At 55.8% G+C, this 15,314-nt stretch overlaps 6 protein-coding genes across 6 annotated transcripts; 4 read left to right on the top strand and 2 right to left on the bottom strand.

The window, feature by feature from the left end:
* Positions 1 to 542: 542 nt before the first annotated feature.
* Positions 543 to 2,272, top strand: LAJ45_05956 (uncharacterized protein; the record flags this gene model as incomplete). The annotated part of the gene is made up of 2 exons (XM_046115524.1): positions 543 to 800; positions 854 to 2,272. 2 exons carry the CDS (start codon positions 543 to 545, stop codon positions 2,270 to 2,272), a joined length of 1,677 nt encoding a protein of 558 aa, XP_045971108.1.
* Positions 2,273 to 3,887: 1,615 nt separating this feature from the next.
* LAJ45_05955 (uncharacterized protein) lies at positions 3,888 to 6,080 on the top strand (the record flags this gene model as incomplete). Its single annotated transcript, XM_046115523.1, has 5 exons — positions 3,888 to 3,944; positions 3,999 to 4,059; positions 4,108 to 4,861; positions 4,917 to 5,684; positions 5,771 to 6,080. The coding sequence occupies 5 exons, from the start codon at positions 3,888 to 3,890 to the stop codon at positions 6,078 to 6,080; spliced, it is 1,950 nt and encodes a 649-aa protein (XP_045971107.1).
* Positions 6,081 to 6,731: 651 nt separating this feature from the next.
* Positions 6,732 to 7,666, bottom strand: LAJ45_05954 (uncharacterized protein; the record flags this gene model as incomplete). Its single annotated transcript, XM_046115522.1, has 2 exons — positions 6,732 to 7,219; positions 7,270 to 7,666. The coding sequence occupies 2 exons, from the start codon at positions 7,664 to 7,666 to the stop codon at positions 6,732 to 6,734; spliced, it is 885 nt and encodes a 294-aa protein (XP_045971106.1).
* A 19-nt stretch (positions 7,667 to 7,685) lies between these two features.
* LAJ45_05953 (uncharacterized protein) lies at positions 7,686 to 10,641 on the top strand (the record flags this gene model as incomplete). Its single annotated transcript, XM_046115521.1, has 6 exons — positions 7,686 to 7,810; positions 8,307 to 9,906; positions 9,966 to 10,110; positions 10,172 to 10,465; positions 10,549 to 10,558; positions 10,629 to 10,641. 6 exons carry the CDS (start codon positions 7,686 to 7,688, stop codon positions 10,639 to 10,641), a joined length of 2,187 nt encoding a protein of 728 aa, XP_045971105.1.
* Positions 10,642 to 12,732: 2,091 nt separating this feature from the next.
* On the bottom strand, positions 12,733 to 13,988 carry LAJ45_05952 (uncharacterized protein; the record flags this gene model as incomplete). Its single annotated transcript, XM_046115520.1, has 6 exons — positions 12,733 to 12,759; positions 12,858 to 12,928; positions 13,007 to 13,616; positions 13,676 to 13,688; positions 13,769 to 13,874; positions 13,946 to 13,988. The coding sequence occupies 6 exons, from the start codon at positions 13,986 to 13,988 to the stop codon at positions 12,733 to 12,735; spliced, it is 870 nt and encodes a 289-aa protein (XP_045971104.1).
* Positions 13,989 to 14,055: 67 nt separating this feature from the next.
* LAJ45_05951 (uncharacterized protein) lies at positions 14,056 to 15,185 on the top strand (the record flags this gene model as incomplete). Its single annotated transcript, XM_046115519.1, has 2 exons — positions 14,056 to 14,058; positions 14,115 to 15,185. 2 exons carry the CDS (start codon positions 14,056 to 14,058, stop codon positions 15,183 to 15,185), a joined length of 1,074 nt encoding a protein of 357 aa, XP_045971103.1.
* Between the last annotated feature and the right edge of the window lie 129 nt (positions 15,186 to 15,314).

Here is a 15,314-nt window from a genome sequence, read left to right as displayed (position 1 = left end):
TCTCTTCACGCCGGTTTTAGCTATATACTACATGTAACCTACAATGTATAGTATTCCTACACCTTGGATACTTATTTAGCTTTCTCGGAAGATTGCTTGCTATCTATTCGACGTATCAAGTTTATAAAGGGCCAGTTCTATATCAAGCAAGGTACAACGAATATTTAGACAGCCCCGATTACCGTCTTGTAATTACAAGCATTGGACACATCTGCTTGTAACAGCAAGTTTTATCAGTGGAGCGATGTAGTCAATCATATGCCCCAATTGACCAAGATCAGCGGTATGCAGATGAGATGAAGCGGGTGGATGTCAGTAAAAAGGTTTAGGCATGATCAGTCATCACCTGCACCTGACGGATTTCCAAATAGTTAGGACCGTGAACTCGGCCCTAAAACACAAATCCAGAAGTCTTGGCCAATACCAAACCCTCCTGCTCTAGCTCGGATCACCAAAATTCAACCTCCCACAGCTCTCTCCCCCGACTGAAGATTATTCAACAAAAAGGAGCCCAATACTCTCGAGCTGGATCTTCAGTGAGTATGCGCCCAGCTTTTTATGCCCTGCGCGCGACAGCCTGCAGGCGTTCCACCGGGCCTGTCACCCTGCGATTTCTCCCCCAACAGCCTCTAGCTGTACACTCCCGAAGCACACGATCATCCAGCTCCCTCCAGCCCTCCAAACCGCTTCACGAAGCAGACCCTCACCACGACTCGCCCAACACCATCTTCGCTCTCTCCACAGCAGCCGGAAAGTCTGCAATCGCGGTAGTTCGGATTTCCGGGCCCGCCTGCATGGATGTACGTCCCCTCCCACCCTGCGACCTCGCACGATTACGACGCTGAGACCGCAGATCTTCGCCTCGCTCTGCCCCTCCACATCACCCCCAAAACCCCGCCGCGCAACCTTGCGCACCCTCTACAGACCACATACAAATGAGATCCTCGACCCCGGGAGCATCGTCCTCTACTTCCCCGGCCCTCGCTCCGTCACAGGCGAAGACACACTCGAGCTGCACCTCCACGGCGGGCCGGCGATTGTCCGCGCTGTTCTCGGTGCAATTCCTCAGGCGCACTCGAGGCATAGGATTGTGTATGCAGAGCCGGGCGAATTTACGAGGAGGGCGTTCGCGAACGAGAGGTTGACGCTTCCGCAGATTGAGGCGCTGGGGGACATACTCTCCGCTGCGACGGAGCAGCAGCGCATCCAGTCTGTGCGGTCATCAACGTCGGCGCTGTCGCAGCGGTATGAAGGATGGCGGGCTGCGCTGATTGCTGCGAGGGGCGAGTTGGAGGCGCTGATTGACTTCTCGGAGGATCAGCAGTTCGAGACGAGCTCTAGTGAGCTGTTGAGTAATGTCGTTGTGGCGGTTGAGAGGTTACGGGGTGTGCTGAAGGGGCATGTGGCGAACGCAATGAAGGGTGAGATGCTCAGGAGTGGTATCAGCCTGGCGCTCGTGGGTGCGCCGAATGCGGGCAAGAGCTCCCTGTTAAATCGAGTTGTGGGGAGGGAGGCAGTCATTGTCTCCGGAGAGGCGGGCACCACCAGAGACGTGGTTGACCTGTCCGTAGACCTAGGCGGGTTCATGGTCGTGCTGGGCGACACGGCGGGGCTGCGGGTGGGCGACGTGGCGGAGGGCGTAGGTGAGATAGAGAAGGAGGGCATCAAGAGAGCCAAGAAACGTGTCATGGAGGGCGACGTAGTAGTGGTAGTCCTCTCAGTTGAAGAAACCGCTGATGGCCCACAGATCAAGATATCTCCGGAGGTGTGCGATGTGGTCCGCGAGGTAGCGGGCAAGGAGATCATTGTCGTCGTCAATAAGATGGATCTCCTCCCTGGAGCCACATTACCCCGTGAAGTCCTTGATAAAATTGCAACCTCCATGCCTGGCTTACCACCCGGTAAAGTGTTTGGTATCTCCTGCACCACTGAAGCAGGAGCTGGAATCCAGGAATTCCTGAATGGCCTCATCACCATCTTTAAGGAAATGACTTCTCCGGTCTCATCATCGGCCTCGTCAGATGACTGGCATGAGTCGATAGGTGCAACGGAGCGCCAGCGTCTGCTGGTGGAAGAATGTATTGAGTCTTTGGATTCATTCCTGGCCCATACAAGTTCGGAGCTTGAGGAAGAGACGGATGTGGTCGTTGCGGCAGAGGAATTGAGGATGGCTGCAGAGGCACTGGCAAAAATTACGGGGAGGGGCGAGGGCGCTGGTGATGTAGAAGAGGTGCTGGGCGTAGTGTTTGAGAAATTTTGTGTAGGCAAATAAAGTGGAATGTGTGGGCTATAGACATAGAAATCAATATTTACTGAGCGCTGGTCCTAATGAGCTTGCTAAATATGATTATCCAACTGGTTCATATGCATGTGTGGGCAGAATCGTGGCTGCTTAAGCCACGATATCCGAGAGTGCTCCTCAAGTTGCAACTATTACCCTATCTGTCTACCATAACGCGTTTCTTAAAGAAGGGGCAAAGCTGATCACGATCCTTTCGCATATATTACCATGAATTAACGTCATCGGATATCACTCGGTTTGTGTCAAGCAGGCAACAGTTGTTCATTTTTATATCCTTGTCTCTCCCGTAACAAAACTGATAAGCCGCTACAGAAGATAATATCCTATAATAACATGTATCGAGCACCTAATGTTCTATTTCAAATTTCAAAGATATAGTCGGCCTAGTAGCCTCTGTTCCAAATGTTGATTTCCACCTTTGGAGATAGTTTTAGATCAGCGCTCAGACTACATGCAGTATTTGTTAGTTTTACTAAAACACTTACTCCCTATATATAAAATCGAAAAAAGAAACGAGTATATAAATCTCTGTACAAAAAAAAAGGAAAAAGAAAAAAAAGTACCTGAGGAAGAAACCCTAACCCACTCACCATACATAACACTAACTGTAGCTTTACCGGCCGGTTCCGTCCCTAATAAATAGAATAGGGAGAAGCCGCGGTGAACGAGCCGTATTACCAGCTCAGAAGAAAAAAAAAGAATGGGCTCGAGAACCACGGCCCGGGAACTTAGGAAGAGTGTGCTACTGAGGCCCCCCCTGCTTGAAACCGGGCCGGAAAAGTAAACAGAACCTGCCAAGTCGAGTGTAATTTTGGCCGCTATCTAGATAAGCCAGACAAACGCCATGCATGGCGTCAAGGCTAGAACCGCCAGTGTGGTGTTGACGTCTTACGTGTATTCACTTGAGGTACAAAGATTTGGTAATTACATAATTGGTCATAAAGTCTGAGTACTATCCCCCTAGGCCCTGTGCACATCTAGTGGAGGATCGATTGTTTGAGGGGGGGTTGAAAGAGGCCAATAACCGTGTGCTGGATCCCCAATGAGGGACCGCAATAATTTCCAAACTTGACGGGCTTCTACTTAATGGGTATAATTATATGTGAAATGTAGCCACTTACGGCTATTAGTGTGATATAATCTAGCTAGAGATCGAATAATTTAGTCATAAGCGATCACTCGTCGCACTCCAAGCCATAGCCCGAGTTTAGTATTCTTGGCGTTTAAATACCCTCAAGGATAAAAGTACATCTACATGTAGTAGATGCTATAATCGATTCGAAGCTGGAGTGATATTAGATTTATCATTAATTTATTTCTGATCTAGAGTACTTGGGCGTTTAGGCTTGCAACGGGGCGACTTTTCACGACCTTTCACTGAACGCCTTAGTAATGATACTGCAGAAAGAACATTTTGGCGTGTATTATGTATCATTTCTGCGTACATCTGGGATCGGCCAAGCCAAGAATTTGCCATCGGGCGACGTCGTCTCAATGAAAAGAGCCGCAACCAGCTCTTAATGCTCCGAGTCCCGACCCAAGGTGCAAAAGTCTTCACCAAACCTCAATCACTTTAATCGGAAACATGGCTCCCCCACAAGCAGCAGCTGCTGCTGGCGACCAGGCAGAAGGTGGCTTTCAGGTCAGTATCCTCATTACACTCAGGATTGCGAGCTTCAACTCTAACTAGTTCTAGTCTACACTCAAATCTGCCCTCAACGGTATTCTCATCTTTGTAGCTGTCCAGAGCGCGTTCAGTAGGTTCCATCATCTCCGCATTAATAACTGGCATCTAATGTGATTAGAGTACTTCGCTCCTCAGCAAACCGCAAAAGTCAATACCGCGCCTCCGTCTACGTTCGATCAAGGTGGTGCGAATACGGTCGGCCGGAATGATCCAAGCTACCGCTACATCCCCGAGAAAGCTTTCTCGCTTTGGCCAACGGATGCGCCGATGGATGTATCTGTCTACGTCAATGAGCATCTCGCATTGCCACCCTTCACCGATCCCATAATGGAAAACTCCCTCGTTTTTAACGAAAAGCAATGGCATCTTGATGATCCGCAAGATGCCCGAAGCGTCACCGTCGACATTCCATTCTCCGAGCAGGTCCAAAACAATGGCTCACTATTCGCGCATATCTTTATCTCTCGTTCCGGCGCCACTGCCGACCCTTACGATGCCACATATGACCCGTCAAAGACCTTCCGAATTGTTAAATTGTTGACTAGATATGCGCCGAAAAAAAAGGTGGTCAAGACGAAGAAATTGATCGGTCGTGGCGATGAGGAGGAAGCCGACGAAGAGCTTCCTCCCGTCCCGGAGGCTGGCCCTAGCATTGCTAGTTACTGGCACTCGAACTTGACATTAGATGTTGTGAGCAACGGTGGTGTTTTGAGTTATAACACTCTTCCGCCACCATTGAGACAGCATGTGGTTCTTGAATCAACTGGCGCCAGGGACGAAACCGGGAAAAACGGTTGGTATTATCCAATCTTCTTCATCAACGACTTTTGGTTGTTGAAGGAACACATGGTTGAGATCAATAGCACCGTCAAGTACGTATCTTGTTTCCATCTTACTGTTTGTGCTTTACTAATTATGGTTTTTCAGATCTCTCCCAATGCACATCAACTTGGCCCCCACGCCGTTCTGGAAATTCCAGATCTACTCTTCCCTCGACGCCTCCTTCAAGCAACAAGCCTCCCAGCCCGGCCTCGGCGGCAGCGCCAACACTGGTGCCGAGCTCGAAGAATTCAAGCGAGTGCTCATCGAGACCAACATCTACCTCCTCGGCACCACCGCCATCGTCTCCCTCCTACACACCGTCTTCGAGATGCTCGCCTTCAAGAGCGACATCTCGCACTGGCGCAACAAGAAAGACAACGTCGGCATCAGCGTGCGCACCATCCTCGCCAACGTCTTCATGCAGCTCGTCATCTTCCTGTACCTGCTCGACAACTCCGAGGGCACCTCGTGGATGATCCTCTTCGGCCAAGGCATGGGCATCGTGCTCGAGGCCTGGAAGATCACGCGCATGGTCGACGTCAAGGTCCAGGCCGTGGATTCAATCATACCCTACCGCATCCGCTTCGAGGACAAGCACAAGCTCTCGTCGCTCGAGAAGGAGACGAAGGAGTACGACGAGGAGGCGTTCAAGTACCTATACTGGGTCGCTGTCCCGCTGCTGGCCGCCTATGCGGTCTACTCGCTCATGTACGACACGCACAAGAGCTGGTACAGCTTCATCATCACGACGCTCGTGGGCAGTGTCTATGCGTACGGCTTCCTCATGATGGTGCCGAGCTTGTACATCAACTACCGCCTTAAGAGCGTCGCACACATGCCGCGCAAGACCATGGTCTACAAGCTGCTCAACACGTTCGTTCCCCTATCCCCTATCCCCTCCCATCTCCTCTTTTCCCTCTAAACCAAACCAAAATCAACTAACTGACCAACCCAAACAGGTTCATCGACGACCTCTTCGCCTTCACCATCAAAATGCCCACGCTCCACCGCCTCGCCACCCTCCGCGACGACGTCATCTACTTCATCGCGCTCTACCAGGCCTGGATCTACCGCGTCGACTACCGCCGTGTCAACGAGTTTGGCCAGGGCGGCGGCGACGAGATTGTCGAGGTGGACGACAAGACGAAGGAGAAGCTCGATGAGGAGGTTTTGAAGGCTGAGGGCGAGACAGAGCCTGTTGCTGTAGCTGCTGCTAGCGGTGGTGCGACGGGCGCGGAGAAGGCGAAGGGTGGGAAGAAGAGGAGGTAGTGTTGGTCCTTGGTTAATACTTAGATGGAGGGGGAGGGAGGGAGGGGGGGGGGTCTGGAGTTTTTATGTGTTATGAGTTTTGATGAAGCGTTTATTGTACCTGTAGTTAGTTAGTTGTAGGAGGGTGTGTGGTGGTGGTGGTCGTGGTGGCAATGAATGCATACCCGTACGTTGGTACTAGAGCACGTGCGTGTAGTTTGATGTTTCGAAACCCCCTCCTTCCGCTGCGAAACGATTGTTCCTGCCTATATATGGGCGGGATGATATCGGTCTCTATTCAACTCAGTTATAAAAGCTCCTTACAATAAAATACCCAACTTCACTCAATAGCTAGTTAGAGTTTTGCTTGCTGGCTCCGTGGAGGGGCCTTATGTTCTACTCGGGTTGGTATGCGGCTTGGAAACTGTGGGTGGGCGAGTGATGGGCTGTGATGGTTGTGGTGCGGGAGTGTGGGGTGTCATAATTGATATTGGATTAATGATCAATGATCAACCTGGCCGTTTTTTGCACAATATGCTTGCAATTGAGCTGTGATGGTATGATTTCTATAAAACGTTGACTGCACTCTACAGTCTATGGTACGGTTTCTATATAAAGTACGTCTATCCTATCTACACCCCCACCATCTAAACCATATCTACACGCCCCCCCTCAAACCGCCCCCTCCCCATCCACCTCCCCGCCCACAACCCCTCTACACAACTCCCCCACCACCCGCCCTCCCACCACCGTCTCATCCACAATCCCCTCCACCTCCCCCGTCCCCACCCTCCCATACCACACCCCCAGTCCCCCTTTCCCACCCACCCGCCCCGGCGGCAGATACACAACAACATTCCCCGCCCACTTGTGCCCGCTCAGATGGCTCGTATACCCCACCCTCACCCGTCCCCCTAGTCCTCTTGCCTCGATTACAGAAAGAAACTGCGCCATCAGCGCGGGCGCAATGATACCGCACCGCGCGTCGCGCGACATGTGCGAGCAGATCAGCACGAGCACTTTATCCACCACCCGAACACCCTCGAACTCTGCCGTAGCGGGGTCGCCGCCGGGGAGAAGATACGCTTTCAGCAGCGCCGTGACGGCGTGCGTGGTGCGCGGGATGCGCGGGATGTAGATGTTCCCCGGCAGCACCCACGCTGAGTCTGCGTCGTTGCCTGCGGCGGCGGCGGGGTGTGGCTCGAAGGACGAGTTTGTGACGAGTGTTGGTGCGAAGGGGTCGCGGAGGTTGTGGGCTGTGGAGACGGATTTGATGTCGGCGGCGAGGTTGGGGGCGGGGTCGTGTTCGATGCGGGGGCCCCAGTTGGGGCGGGCGGTGGAGATGAGGAGGTGGCGGTGGTAGCGGGGGAGGGCGTTGGCGAGGGGGTGGCGGTGTCGATTGGGAGGGAGGGGGGGAGGGCGGGGTTGGGGGTGCAGGGGCAGGTGGGGGGTGGGCAGGTGGGGGTGATGGGGAGGGGGGAGTGGAGGGTTTGTTGGAGGGTGGGTGTGGGGGGTGTGGTGGTGGGGATGGAGATGCGCGCGGCGGAGGGGGCGGGGGTGGTGTGGAGGGGGCGGGCGAGGCGGGCGAGGGGGCGGAGGCGGTGCATGGGTGGAGGTGCTTATCAGATGATCGTGATTGCGGTGGTGGTTGAGTCTCGGTCTCTAGAAAAAGCCCTGACGCCGAGTCCTGTGCAGGCAGTCTCGTATCTCAGTGTGCAGGGTAACAGCCAGAGCAAAGATTCTAAGCCTGTGTCTCCATCTCGGGCAGCATATTGTGGTCTGTGCTACCATATACCCCCACCCCGGGCAGAGAGGGTAACGGGGGCTCGCGAGTGACATGTTGTGTGTGTACGGCACCAGTTCTCTCCAGCTATGGATTATACAGTGTTGAGAACTGTTGACCAACATCTATCCTGACTGGCTGTCTTCTCACTGTCTTCTCACACTCTTCTCACACTGTCTTCTCACACTCTTCTTCTTCTCACACTCTTCTTCTTCTCACCCCACTCTCACCTAGAGCTAGCTCTGGCAGTCCATCGCTGCTCATCTAGCTCAACCATCTAGATCCATCTACAGCAATACGGGAATAACAACTCTGCATCTGGACTCGAGATAGTCGCAGATACAGACCATCTATTTACATACACACAGCTACAGACAGACCTCCACCCATGAAACCCGTGGCCACAATCTCCCAACAACCCCCACCACCCTATGCAATGAACTCCCTCCCCCCAACCCCGGCAGCTCAGACCTCACCTCCCGCCTCTCCCTCGACACCAGCAAACTGCGCGACACCCCCCCACAGCCCTCCCAACAACAGCCAGACCCCACCGACTCCCTCAGCCTCCAGCAGCTCCGCCGCGTCGTCGTCGACGCCGGCAAGTTCAAGCAGCCCGACTACACCTTCGTCTACGACACGGCCGACAGCCTCCCCGCCGAGCTCTCCGAGTGGTTCACCTACAGCGCCGACACGACCGCGCTGATCCTATCCTCGCGCGCCACCTTTGAGCGCACGTACGCCACGCTCTCGCAGCCGCCGCACCAGAGCGCCCCGCCAAAGACGCCGCCGAAATGGAACACCAGCAAGGACGTCAAGCGCCGGCGGTTCATTGCGCGGTGTGCAGACCTGCTGGAGAACGCGGACGCGGAGCAGCGGCTCGTGGGCCTGGAGGGGCTGTTTTATGTTGTGCAGGGCTGCTTCGGCGAGGTCCGCGGCGGGGAAGAGGAGCAGCTGTGGCGGATCGAGAAGAATGTGGCGCTTGTGCGGGCGGCGGGCGTGGTCGAGAGGGTGTTTAATTGCGTTCGCGGGAGTGTTGGCCGGGAGTGGGGGTTTGTGGAGAAGGTTGTTGCGACGGGGAAGCTCGACGAGGCGGAGCTGGCGGCGAGGGAGCAGGCCGGGAAGGAGCTCAGGGTGGCCCTGAGCGTGCTGTACTTCCTCATCGAGGTTACCAGGCGGCGTGACACCGCACCGGGCGTGCATCCCGGCGAAGACATCGAGCAGGAGAGTCTCCGCAGCGAATGCACCGACCTGCCCGTCCCCGGGGGTCTGCTCGGCTTCCTCGCCGTGACACTCTCCCGCCTGCGCTGGACCGACGACGACACCACCACCTTCCCGCTGCACGCGCTCCTCGCCCTCACCTGGAAGACGCTCCTCCTCACCTTCGGCTCGTCCGAGCACCACCTCCCCGCCGTCAAGCGCTTCGCCCGCGTCGCTGCCGGCCTCGCCCCCGAAATCGACAAGAAGGAGATCACCGCCTCCCCGCTCGACTACCAGAGCTTCCGCAACGACATCATCGCAAAATACCCCGTCTACGACCCCCCGCGCTGCGCATTCCCCTTCGACCTCTCGTCGAGCTCCGCGTCCTTCCTGCCTACCGTCGCCGCCACGCCGCCGCGCTCAGAGCCGACGGGTGTGGATGCGCTGGCGACTGCAGGCTCGATCCTCGAGAAGGCGGTGCACATTGCGACGCCTGCGCCGTCGCCGCCCCCGTCACCGGGCGGCGGAAAGGGCGGGAAGAAGCAGAACTACCAGACGAACAATAATTTCCCGTTTCTGTACCCTGCGGGCGATGGCGACGGGGGCACGGGCGGCTGCTGGTGGAAGGAGGAGTGTGAGCTGGGGGTGCCGGCGAGTATCAAGGAGGCCGGCGAGCTGTTTGCGGGCCGCGTGAGGAGCACGCTGGCGATGCGGCAGCTGTGGGATGAAAAGGAGGCGTATGAGAGGTATGAGAGGGGGTGGGATGTGGATCTGGAGGAGAGGAAGGGGGTGAAGGTGGATGAGGAGGAGGGGGGGAGGGAGAAGAGGTGGGAGGAGAAGAGGCTGGAGGCGGTGGAGGAGCTGTTTGTATGTGGCATTTGTGTTGTCTGGTTTCTGTTTGTGTTGAGAACTGACCTTGGGGACAGAAAGTGGCATTGCCGCAGCTGCAGTCACTAGTGATTGTCATGCTGAAGGTCATACTGGCCGCCGTCACAGCACCACCACTGCAAGCCCCTCCGCTGCCGCCCCAGGGCCAGCAGATATCCTTCGCGGACCAAGAAAACGGAAGAGGTTTGTCCCCTTCATTTCCCTCCTCTCACTACCACCATCGCTGACAATACCTACCCACCAGATGAGAAAATGGACTTTGGCGCCAGCATCAAGGGCTCCTGGAACATCTTTGGCCGCAACACGCAGGAGCAGAACAAGTTCTCCAGCACCAACCCCAACGCCAACGCCAGCACTGCTGCCAACGCTAAAGCTGCCGGCGAGGGCGGCCAGCCAGACCTCAACGCTAACCACAAGCTCTGGGAGGAGGAGAAGGAGGCCGAGGAGAAGCGGCGCGATGCGCAGCGCATGCGCGAGATTACTAGCAAGGCTGTCAGCGCAATCCTGCTGGGGCTGCTGAAATGGTTTCGAGTTTCCCGTACGTATAAGAAACGAGCCGAGTGAGCCCGCATGAAGCAGCATGGAAATGATAAGTTAATCGTGTTTTTGCGGCGGCGACAGATGTCCTGAAGTTTGAATACCTGACGCAGCTGCTGCTGGACTCCAACTACCTCCCCCTGGTGCTGAAGCTCTTCAACCAGCACGACACCGTAATAATGGTCACCACCCGCACCGACCGCGCCGAAAAATCCTACTTCCACCTCTGCACCACGCACTCCCTCACCCCCACCCCCGCCCCCCCACCACCACCACCCACCCCACCGCCGCCGCCGCCGCCTCCCAGCGCACCCCCGACTCCTCCCCCGACTCCGCCTGCCCCCCGCCAATCCCCAAATTCCCACACTCCACCCCGCTCCCGCCCCCGCCCACCACCGCCCCCGACCCCACAACCCTCTTCTCCTGGCGCCCCTTCTTCACCGCCATAACCCTCCTCCGCACCCTCCAAAAAACCGTAAAACACAAATCCCACCGCAACCTCTCCCTCGTACAATACAAATCCTCGGCGATCCTGCGCAAGCCGCTCAAGTGCGCACACCCGCTGCTGCGCCTGTACACGCTCAAGCTGTTCAAGGGCCAGGTGCCGTACTGCGGGCGCAAGTGGCGGCAGAGCAATATGCGCGTCATCACCAACATCTATCTACATTGCCGGCCGGAGCTGCGCGATGACTGGTTGGCGGGCGGGGATGTGGATGGCGAGGTGGAGGAGAGTATGCCGGTGGAGATGGCGGTGAGGGCGTTGGCGAGGTTTTATTGTGTGAGGAGGTATCCGAGGGAGATGGGGGTTGGGGCTGGCGGGGGAGGAGGTGGGGGGGACGGGGGAGGGGTGGGTGGGGGTGGGGGGAGAGGGATTTCTTTGGGAGGGAGGTGGGGGGTGTGGTGTTGGTGGAGGGGGGGAGTGGGAGGAGGAGGAGGGGTGGGCGTAGGGTGTGGTTGTTGTGGTGTTGTGTGTGGGGGGGGGGGGTGCGGTGGGGGGGGGGGGGGTGTGGTGGAGGGGCTGTAAATAGATAGATAAATATATCCATACATTTTGTGCGATATCTGGTTGTCCATATCTATACCTACAGGGACAAATATTACCCACAAGCCATAAATACCAACACTCAACCCCCCCCCCCCCGCGGGGGGCCCTGCCCGCTCACCACACAGAGCAGAGCCAAACCAAAACCAACCGAGTGACACTCCATGAACCGCCACCCACCACCACCTCCAATATGAGTATTTCCAATCCTAGCGCCGTTTCACAGCCGGCTGGGCATGGGGGGGGGCCGGAGGTGAGACATGTATCTGCACATGTGCCTACCAAGCTAGTTGACTCTACTACTACTACATACTGCATACATACTCTACATGTAGCTAGCCTGGCTGGCTAATTACTACATGTATCCAAATTAAAGGACCCGTGGTATGTCTCATACTACTGTACTGTACCTAATTTACATCTAATAAGTATATAATTATAACCTGCATATGCAATGTGCTTTTATAATCTTCTGATTGGTTCATTGAGCGATGTTTCTGTTTCACTTGAAACATGCTGTGTTGGATATTACCATAGGGCATTGTGATTGTGCCGAGTGTTGTCAGAGTGTTGATAAGGTTTCTACTGGTCCTGGGGATCGATTAGTAGTTTGATTTTAGCAGCTTGGTGGCTGGTGGCTGCTAAAGGGATATACCTGTAGTTTCAACTGGAGAAATTGTCTGACCCTATCCGTTGATATATCGGGGATATCAGAAAAGGCACATATTGCCCAGAGCAGATCTAGATATAGTGATGGACTTTGCCTGCCAGGAGGGGTCGAGGGCCACGCAGCGGCCTGAGAGCCCCGACTGACAGGCAAAAGAGAAATATGCCGCAAAGCGGCTTGCCTGTATATTGGACTGATTCGAAGGCTGGAAACTACTTGTACTCTCTATATATACGTGCCGGGCGTATCATTGGCTACGGGTGTGTGGATGATTGTATGGAGGAAGAGTAGTGTCGTCTTGTTCTGCTCGGCCGTTTTGGGGTTGTTACTATTTTTTTTTTTTTTTTTTTTTACTACTGTTTGTTACTGCTACTATTGCTACTATTGTTGGCTATTGCTACATGTTATGGAAAATACTAACTGCTCTTGTTCATGGTTAGATAGTCACTAGGTATTATTCTACTACATGTAGCTACTAGGTAAATACTAGTTTTGGTTACTGTTTCTTTTCATTTAGGTTGATTATTACTACTATTGATACTACTACAAAGGTTCGGTCTCAGTCGCTGAGGGAGCTCATGTAGTACTGCCTACCCATTAGCCACTGTCACGGCGGCAGAAGGAGAAGTAAAAGTAGGGATTAGGGATTAGGGGGTTACTGCAAGAACGGAGAGAGGGACGTACCGTGATCACGGCGTCACTCTCGTTATCGGTGAGGTAGACATACACGACGAGTGCAAAGTCATTCACAAAGACTTACTCCCCCACCACCAATCAGCCCACCAACCCCAAACCCACAAAACACCAGAAATTTCGAAAAGAGAGAGACTCACAAGCAACCACACTCCTCGCCAACCCCACACACCTCAACACCCTCGCCCACTCCCTCCCATTCACCGTCACCCCCGCCCACCCCCCATCCACCCCCTCCTCCCCCTCCTCCCCCACCTCCTCCATATCCTCCTCCCCCACCGCCAACCCCGTCCCCAGCCCCCTCCACACACTCTCCACCGTCACCTCCTCCCCCACCACGCCCATCCTAAACTCCCTCCCTCCGCCCTGCGTCCTCCTCGCCTCCAACCGCACCCTCTTCACACCCAACCGATTCATACGCTCCACCACGCCCCTCACCGCCGCGAGCCCCGGGAGAACAACACTCACCTGCGGCGGCGGCACCTCCGGCTCGCACAGCCCCGCGACAGTCGCCGGCGCGAGCACGCGCACGGGGACCTCCTGCGTGACGAGCGTGGAGGAGGACGGTGTGGTGCTGACGGTGATGCACAGGATGGGAACGTTGTCGGCGGCGCGCTTGGTCAGGCGCAGGGTGGCGGTGGGGGAGGAGGCGCAGGAGCGGAGGGCGCGGAGGAGGATGGGGAGGGGCACTTCGAGGTTGATGGTGTTGGAGGAGGCGGAGGCGATGCGGTAGGTGCTGAAGAGGGTTTCCTGGGAGGAGGGTTAGTAGCTGTGGTTATGGGGAGGGGAAGGGGGGGGGGGGGAGGTACTTTTGAGAGAGTTCTGCGAGGGTTGCTTGGGTTAGTAGGAATATTTTAGAGGTGGAAGTGGGGGTGGGGATGGGGTGGGGTGGAGGGGCGTACGCAAAGACTTGCACGGTGGGCTCCTGCATCAATGTGAAGTGGATCTGCTCCTCGTCAAGCTTGAGCCACGCGACTTTTGATATCGAGCTCAGGCATGATATGAGCTCTGGAATTGAGTGTCAGCAGAGAGAGCTAACGAGCTAGGCATATATATATTGAGTGAGGTGTTTGACTGACTTGTGAAGGTCGTGATGTTTGTGATATCTGTCTTGAAACGCATTGTGTCTGAGTATTAGTTAGTAGTAGATACAGAGGTTCCGGCAGTGCAGTGACCACGACAGAGCTACATGGTTAGTAACCACAATTCAGTTGAGCCTCAATACTACAGCAACAGCCATCCATCTAGATCCCCCGCAGCAGCCATCCATCTAGATCCCCCACAACCAACCCCTCCTGTCATTCCAGCGTCTCAAACCCACCCGGCCACAATGTCCCTCCTCCTCCCACGCACCCTCCGCCCTCTCCGCACGCTCCAATTCCGCCCCCGCCCACCACAATCATCCCACTACAGCAGCACCACACCCCCACCACCCCGCACCAACAAGCCACTCGCCCTCGCCGCCGCCGCCGCAACCCTCACAACCCTCGCCGCCGCCACCTACACCACCACCCCCCCACCCCCCGCACCCTCAACCCCCACACCTTCACGCCCTACACCCTCACCACCAAAACGCCCATCACCACCTCCACCTCCACCCCCACCCCAACCAGCATCTTCACCCTCACCCTCACCCCCACCACCCCCTCCCCACCCCCGCCACTCCCATTCACAACCGGCATCCTCTCCCTCCAGATAAAGCAGCCCCAACTGCAAATTGCCCGCTCCTACACCCCACTCCCACCCCACGACAACGGCACAATCAGACTCCTCATCAAGAAAGAGCCCGGCGGCGAGATGTCGCGCTACCTATACAGCCTCCCTGAAGGCGCCACGGTCGAGCTACGCGGCCCGCAGATAGACTACGCATACACGCCGCGCGACCTAAGCGGCGAGCGCAAGGTCGTTTTCATCGCTGGTGGGACTGGGATTGCGCCTGCGCTGCAGGTTGCGTCGAGTCTTCTCGGTGGTGAGGGGAAAGAGAGGGCGGAGATCCTGTGGGCTGTGCGACGGCGGGAGGAGACGCTGGGGGCGATGGCGGATGAGGTTGCGCGCCTGGTGGGGAGGGTGGATCCGCGCGGGGTTGGGAGGCTGGTGGTGAGGGTGTTTGTGGATGGGGAGGGGGGCATTGGGGTGAGGGATGTGGAGGCGGCGGTGGGCGGTGGGGCGAGGGTGTTTGTGTCCGGGCCGGAGGGGTTTGTGGGTTGGATTGCGGGACCGAAGGATTTTAGGGATGGGAGGGAGGAGCAGGGCCCTGTGGGGGGTATGGTTGGGTCGGTTCTGAGGAAGGGCGGGGATGTGGAGGTGTTTAAGCTGTAGAGTGATTTTTAATGATTGAATAATCCCCACATGTTGCGCTTCTGTTAAGAAGCCTATATATTGTATTTATATTGTCCCATGATGTACATACAGAAACATGGTAGAATGTCCGCCTACATATTACAAAAT

This window comes from Morchella importuna (assembly GCF_003444635.1).
Source record: "Morchella importuna strain M04M26 chromosome Unknown Morimp01GS017, whole genome shotgun sequence".
Lineage (NCBI taxonomy): Eukaryota > Fungi > Ascomycota > Pezizomycetes > Pezizales > Morchellaceae > Morchella > Morchella importuna.
The sequence above is the reverse complement of the archived record's forward strand: the minus strand, read 5'-3'. Positions and strand labels throughout refer to the sequence as shown.